This window comes from Nicotiana attenuata, unplaced genomic scaffold (genome assembly GCF_001879085.1).
Source record: "Nicotiana attenuata strain UT unplaced genomic scaffold, NIATTr2, whole genome shotgun sequence".
Taxonomy (NCBI): Eukaryota; Viridiplantae; Streptophyta; class Magnoliopsida; order Solanales; family Solanaceae; genus Nicotiana; species Nicotiana attenuata.
Window position 1 is genome coordinate 228,651 of NW_017670642.1, and position 8,393 is coordinate 237,043.

The 8,393-nt window shown below is 33.4% G+C and overlaps 1 protein-coding gene across 1 annotated transcript; it reads right to left on the reverse strand.

The window, feature by feature from the left end:
• Window positions 1–5,372: 5,372 nt before the first annotated feature.
• On the reverse strand, window positions 5,373–8,190 carry LOC109241816. Its single transcript, XM_019408624.1, has 5 exons — window positions 8,039–8,190; window positions 7,559–7,761; window positions 6,841–7,391; window positions 6,246–6,613; window positions 5,373–5,768 (listed from the first exon to the last, which is right to left on the reverse strand). Exons 2-5 carry the CDS (start codon window positions 7,678–7,680, stop codon window positions 5,373–5,375), a joined length of 1,437 nt encoding a protein of 478 aa, XP_019264169.1. The 5' UTR covers window positions 7,681–7,761; window positions 8,039–8,190.
• Between the last annotated feature and the right edge of the window lie 203 nt (window positions 8,191–8,393).

Consider the following 8,393-nt stretch of genomic DNA (forward strand, 5'->3'; position numbering starts at 1 on the left):
TGATTAACAACGTTTCAATCATATTTAATTTTCGAAGCCAAGAGAGAACCAGTAAAGAAAATCCCAAATGAAGCCATCAAATTAAAACATCAAAGCCTATGCTTCAGTAGACCATTTTTAGAATCTAACTCACAAATTTAGCTTACAGGCAATAGAATTCAGAGGGGTCTAAACTTGGACCAAGATAAATAGATTTAAAGAAGGAATTTTTACATTCCTATCCCATTTATGAAACTTTTTTACCCTACATGTTTAAGGTTTCACTTAATTACATTTAGCATACCAAATTACCATTTATATACCATATCTAATTAAGGTTATAATTAATATGATTTTTTATACTCCTTAATTTAAGCCCTTACGTTATTTGACAGTACTAATCCTCACTTTCTCTCTCCTAACCCCTCATCCCCATACCCCCCACGTTCTTTTTACCCTCCCACGCTTATTCCTCCATTTTCCTTCTTCTGAAACCACCATCTTTACCTCTAAATTCAAACAAAATTCAGTAAACCCTATAAACAAATTCCTATCCTCATTTTTATTTACTTGAAGTTCATCAATGAAGATCCCTCAAATCACTCAAAAACCTAGGTAAATCTACACATGCAATTACAGATATTAGTCATACTTCATCTCCCCGACAAATAAGAGCTGAAATGAGAACAAAAAAAAACTTGATGTAGATGTTGGAGAATGTTCTACAACAGTCAAACAAGTCAAAAGAAAAGGGAAAGGCATTGCTGAGGATGACGACTTTGTAGAGGAGTTCCCTACTCTTCGAACAAGAAAGAAATCAAAGGTGTTTCTTGGTTCTAAAAATCCAAATACGAAGAAACATTCAAAAAAACACCCTAAAATTGTTCAGAACCAATCATTGTCGAAGGTATGCATTTATTAGTTTATTTTCTAATTTTTTTTATTTTCTAATTTTATTGTTTGGTTATGATGTTAAAATCTGTGTTATTCATGTTTTTCACAAATGTAGTTTAATTGTATTAATTTTGAAGATTATTGTAGTTGTGATATTCTATATTTATAACTTTATTTATATTTGTAGTTTTATTGTAGTTATAATGTTATGTAATTACTAGTATTTGAAGTAGAATTGTAGTTCTCTGGTTTTGGTTCCTATTTGTAGAAAAGGCTTTAAATGGTAGTTGTATCGTTAGGTAGATATTTTTGTAGTTTTAGATATAATGTTAGGTAACTTCTACAATTTGAAGCACAATTGTATGTTAGGCTGTATTTTTTACAGCAGATCTGTATTTATTGTTTCTTCCTCATGTCTTTTCATATATGTTTGTATTGAAGTTGTAGTTAGATGTAGTTAATATGTAGATTAATGGGTCATTTTTATGCATTTTACTTATTGAAACAATTTATCATTTTTTGCAGACTGGACATTATTTTGCCCCGCAAAATATTGATTATGGTGTGCTAAGATTCCACACTTTGTGTGATCCTAGCATTCCTAGTCAGATCAAAGACTTATTGTCTCCTATTGGTTTAAAGGCTTTTAAGAAAACTTGTTTTGGTTACTTATTGTCTCTCCCGCCCATTGTTATGCAAAACCAAGCTATTCATCTCCTCATGAAGTATGAACTATCTAATTCTAATGACTCCTTTTTTTCAGTCAATTTGAAGGGTGAAAAATTAAATTTTGGGTTGAGAGAGTTTAGTTTAATTACTTTGTGTCAATCAGTTTTCAGATTTTGGATACACTTCTAGTTATGTTAGCAAGCTAATGAATAACTACTTTCCAAACAAAAAAAGAGTAGAGAAGTGGTATCTAAAAAACATAGTGACAAATAAATCTTGGGTGAATGATGAGGATGCTGTAAAGTTGTGCATTCTTTATCTTTTGGAATTATTTGTTTGTCCTTCTAACAAAGACCATGTATCCTTTATAGACAACTTTAAGTTTTATTTGGTAAAGTCTGGTCATTTTTAGTCATTCCATGGGGTATTAAATCCTTCAATCAGATTATGGAATCAGTTAGACATCGTCTAAATTCCCGTGTACATTCTTATCTCATACGGGGATGCTCATTAGCCTTGCAAGTGTGGCTATATGAGTGTTGCTTGACAGTGAGCACGGAGATTGCTACGAGGTCTTCTGACTCAATACCTCGTATGTTAAGATGGTCAGCTTCTAAGGGGCAGATTTGGTTAACTGCCTTTGAAGAGAAGGTGATCAAGCCTGAGTGGATTAAGGTATTTTTTTCAGTTTTTTGTTACTGTCTACATTTACCTACAGAATATCTACAATTATTCTACATTTTCTGCATTATTGGAACTTACTTTTTTTTTCATCATTCAGTTCACATCCATGACTGAATGTGGAGAAGAGATTGCAGTGCTTAATTTGCCAAACAAAATTGATTATGGAGCTGAGTTGGGTGCACAATCATCAGAAGTTCCAAATGTTGATTCTCCAACATTGGAACCCAAACATACAGAAGCTCAACAGGACAAGGAATCTGTGGCTAAGAAGCTAAGGAAGCTGCAAAAGGGAATTCAGCAGGTATTAATATTAACTACAATATTTTTACATTTTATCTATATTTTATCTACATTTTCATAACAGTTTATGTAGTCTGCAGTGTAGTTAAATTGTAGTATAATTCTATAATTCTACATTTTTAACTTGTAGGTTGATGAGAAGGTAGATGGTTTTAGGAAGGTTGTCTTTGAGGAACTCCATAACCTTAGAGTTTTTGTAGATGAATCTATGAAGAATGTTGTGAAATTGATAAACAGGACATATGTTGTGGATGAGGCAAAGGTAATAGTTGACACATATTTATACACCAAAACAAATTATTTACAATACAAATAATATACTAACATTAAATCTATAGTTTGCTGGTAGTTCAACCAAAAATAATGACCAACAACAAGGATTGAACAACCAGCAATTTCATTGCAATATTGGTGCTCAAGTGCATGCAAACACAAGCAACACAGGTATCTACAAACTAGCTACAAATTAGTTTTATTATTCACATTTTACCTACAACTTCCTATTTATATCTACAACTTTCAATGCGGTATTATATAGTATTATTTACCTTTTATATTTTAAATTGATGCTGCAGTTTGTCAAGAACATGTTCCAGCACATGGGGACTTATATCCAGATTTTCAAGAAGCAGCTGAGGTTGAACATGCAGGTATAAAATCATGCTGTCATTCATAAAATGTAATTGTTGTTTATACAATTTTACATTCATGTTAAGTAATATATGTTTTATGTAACAGATATTGATAATGTCAATGTGTGTTCCCCAATTCATGGAGTGACAGTAGCAGCTGAAACAGAACAAGTCATTGAGACACATCAAAATGAAGGTGAAGATGCACTTCATGTGGATGAAGTTGTTCCTGAAGGATCAGGAATTGATAAGAAGGGTGTCACATTGGATGACATTGAGTTGCCAGATAACTTGACACAATTGGTTATGTTTGGAGAGCCCATACCACATGAAGAAACCCCTATTCATCCGGGGAGAACTAGGCAACCGGGGAAACATGCACGATCACCTTTCATACCTCTATACAGTTCTGGAGGCAGCAGCTCTATTGCCCCTAAATTTTTCTACCTCAAGCACCCCTTCATAACTCTAATTGGTGAAAATGTAGATGCTGATGTGTTAGANCTTATGGTAGTTGTTGTTATTAGCAGCTAAAGTGTAGATAATTATTAGAACATTTGAATTCTGCCTTTTGTAGTTTAATATGAATCTGAATTGTAAAAAAATTGTAGTTACAGTGGGGCTAATATTATATATTATTTTATTTTGCAGCACATTGATGTTATTATGTATTACTTGAGAAAAAGAGGCAAATATGGTCCCAACAACAACAACACTAGGTTTACGATAACTGATTGCTTGTTCAAGTCAAAGATTGAACAAATATATGAGAAGTTCATAAGTTCTCCAACAGAACAAAAGTATTCGGTTGTTAAACCCGATGATGATGTTGCAGAATATATTCTTGGGTATAGAATTCTTGCTAATGTTGCCCGGGATGAAGTTCACTATGTCATCATGCCCGTGAATATTGTAGAGAATTTCCATTGGTTGTTGGTCGTTTTCGACATAGCGGACAGGCAACTTTATGTGTACGATTCCATGGTTTCTTCACACAATCATAAGGCTGTTGAAGCATGTGTTGAGAAGTTTTCAATCATTATCCCTCTGTATTTGTCTTGCACTGGTTTCTATGGGAAGCGTAAAGATATTGACTTCAAGACCACAAAGGCATACATTGAGAAACCAGTTACAGACCCTCTCAACATACAGTGGTTGGTTGCGGAGATTCCTCAGCAAAAGGAAGGATCACTGTAAAAAATCTATTCTCTCTTTCTCGATGTTTAATTTTTTTTAATCATTTGTTAAATAATTCAAATTTTGTGTCTTATGCAGCGATTGTGGTGTATTTGTGGCTGCTTTTGTGGAATATGCTAGCCTTGGAGATTTGTCAATCCCTTCAGAAGACCTTTCGGATATCGACCAACACCGTACACGCTATGGAGCTCTACTATGGGACTATGCTACAAAGAAGCAAGAAGATGGGTCAATCAGTGAGAGTGAAGTTACAGGAAGGTTAGCAAGGAGGAAGGGTGCACCTGCTTTGAATGAGAAGACTAGAGTGCATAGAAAGAAGAAATAGTGTCCTGTTTTCCTAGTTTTCTTGATGCAAATTTGTAGTTGAAGGAGAATACAATACTTTATGAACAAAATTATTAAGTTTTTATTGCAGCATACATTATTCTTTTGTTATTTTATGTTTCATTATTAGTTATTCACTTCAATATAAATTGGCTTGTTTACAACACCGTATCATTTTTATATTAAACATGAGTATTTTCATGAATATAGTTATTGTATATAAATATTGCAGCTTTTTATCATAATTTTAAGATGTTTACCTCCAAGTTCTATGTAATATTTATATATAACTGTCTGTTGAATATAAATTATACAACAAAAATGAAGAAATAAATACTCTAATTGTAGAAATGTGTTATCCACAATTAATCTGCAAATTTTCTAGAAGATTTTACATAAACTATAATTTATCTACATTTAACCTACATTTTGACTACAATCTGGACACAATTTACATGGAGTTATTTTTAGTATCAATTGTATTGTACATAATAAGTACTAAAATATAATTACACTAATTCAAAAACTAATGTAGATGCCTGACAAGATATATAAGAGCATATTTAACACACATGAACAAATTGTAGATGAATTCATAATGATTTTTAAAAACTTAAACGATTACACTGCCAAAATCCGCTAACTTTAACCCACTAACAGTTAGTTTGAATAACCATTCTAACTACATGATATTCATTTCTTTCTGGGAGCATTCTTGCAAGATCTTTTGTTGTGCCCTTCACCTCCACAATTTCCGCATGACACCTTGTACTTCTTAGACTTTATTTCATCATGTGTTTTATATCTTTCCTTTTGAGGTGTGCCTGGCTGCCTTTTATCTCCACTCGGTGGCTTTACTACCTCATCCAAAATATGTTGTGGCACATTCCATTTGTTTTCATCGGGAAGAGGATTTACTGGTATTTCATACGTACGCAGAAGGCTCTCCCTTGTGTAATATGGAGAGCAATAGTTTTCGTATGTTTCATGCCTGTACCTTAATGCAGCCAAAGCATGCGCACATGGAAGTTCTTCAAGTTGGAATTGGCCACAGCTGCACTTCTTGTTTTCTAGACACACAATGTACCGCTTCGCACCATCCAACACAGTATGTTATGATCTGTTGAAGCCTTCACCTACATTTTCAGAACAAACACAAATAAACAATAGTTACAATATTAAAAATATAGTATCTACAATATTTTTATTTTTTATCTACAAAGTAATTACAAACCACAATTCAACTACATTTTGCCTACAATTTATCTACAATCTGGAGACACTGTGTATTAAAAAAAAATTTCCCTGCACCAAGACACTATATATTAAAGAGAGCTTACCCTAAGTTTCTGAGATAAATGTACTATTTTTCTCCAATTCTTTGTTGAATTCGTAACCAAGGTATGTGAAGGTACCCTTAGCCTTCAATAACTTCTCTTTCGTCCAAGTTTCAAGAAACGTCCTCATACACTCTAAAAGGTCAAATATTGGCAGCTCTCTTGCATATTTTGTTACAGCATTCAATGACTATGCAATGTTTGATGTCATAGTCCAAGTTCTATTTACCGTTGCATGTACTCTTGACCATCTATGATAGCCAATATCATAGAGGTATGATTTAACACGAGGGTCTATATCTTTAATCTTCGACATCCTTTCATTAAATTCATCCAGAGTGTATGCCCCTGCTGTAGCAAAGTACAATTCATGTAATTGTAGACGACCCTTCTTGAATTTTGACCTTATATTTGTCCAAATATGCCACATACAAGAGTAGTGTGGCATGCCCGGATAGACAATTGATGTTGCCTTCATTATACTCTCATTTCTATCTGAAACAACACACATTGAAGGTCTTTCACCATATGCCTGCTTGAATTGCTCGAAGAACCACTTCCAAGATGCATCATTTTCAGAATCAACCACAGCATATGCTAAGGGCAATATTGTACGTACATTCAAAATTCATAAAATTTTAAATGGCAGATTTGCAGATGTATATAAAAATATGAATACACAACAACTACAATTTACCTTCAAATATAGAAAAGTTATCTACATTTTATTTGTACTGCCTACAAAATAACTACAAACTTTCTACAATGTATCCATATTTTATAAACTGCCAACAAAATAATTACTAAAATTTTACACTTTTTACCTGCTGCATCCATAATGCTTGCAGTCAGCATAATCCCCCTGTAGGCTGACTTTAAGAATGTTCCATCAACAACTACTGCTGGCCTACAATGTTGCCAACCACTTATTGGTGTAGAAATAGCAACAAATGCGTACAAGAAGCATTCATATGCTGTCTTCTTCAATTTAACATGAGAACCAGGATAAGTCTCCTCAAGAATATAAAAATATTTGGGTAATTTGCTGTAGGAGTCAGCCGGATTCCCTCTCAAAAATTGTAAAGCCTTTTCCTTTGCTCTCCATGCTTGCATGTAGCTTAGGTTCACTCCGTGTTCTGCTAACATGTCAGTCAGTATGTCCTTTGGTGTGTACACAGTTTTTGGGTCACAATACTTTGGAATGGCCATGCTACAAACTACAGCTGCAATATGTTTGCGCTGTATGAATGTTTCGTCCATTAAGGAGCATGTGTGTTGTCGGTTGAAACTCCTTATCTTGAAAATTGTGGAATCATTAATTGATGTTGCCTTGAAGTGCCATTTACAGTTTTCACCAACGCATACAAGCCAGTAGCTGCCAAAAAAAAAAACAAATTATAATTGTAGGTGCAACAGAAGGATTATTTTAAGGGAAAATAACATAAACTACAATTTAACTACATTCTAACTACAATTTATCTACAATATTAAAAACCCCATTTTTTGAACAATGCACTGTTTAGAATCAGATTTTCTCTATACCTTCTATGACTAGATCTTTTAACTTTGAACTGGAACTTGTGCACCACAGAAAAGTGCTTTATTGCAGCAGCTACAATTTGCTTGTCCTGATACACTTGTCCTTCTTCAATATCGGTTTGCATATAATTTTATTATTTCACTTTGATATTCCTCTATATCTGGAGAGGATGGCATATCAAGTAACTTTAGCGATCCAGATGAACCTGCATCAAAATAGAGATAAACAGTGTCATTATACATTTGTAGAATCTTTGTAGATAATTTGTAGATATCTACAAAAATTTGTAGTCATCTATTTTAAGATGTCAGACATTGTAGTTACACTGTAGTTAAATTGTTGCACTTTGTAGATTGCTCTGAAAACAATACTGCTTGCCTCTTTCTTTATGAGAAATTGTAGTCAAATTGTAGATATATGTAGTAAATTTGTAGATAATATCATAAAACTAAAATTCTAAGCATTTTTCGAACTACACAAACCTGCACTTGTGTTATCATTGGTGATTGCCAATTCCATATTGAAATCTCGTACACTTATACATAGCGGATATGAACATAAGTTTTTATTCTCCTTTTTGGTCTCCATATACACACGAACCCCCATATCATTCCTAATCTCCATTGGGGGACAATTGTCGTTCACAATGTATTTGATTTCTATAATTTTTTTCAGTAGTATCAATTGATAGTTGTTATGCAATTGTAGAGATCAGAGTACTGTAGCTTGCATTCTCATCTACCACAATGGCATCCATTTCAAAATCTCTAAATCTGCCATAGTTATCCCAATTGCCATTAAATTGTAGCATAATTGCTATTTTGGACATGATTTGTT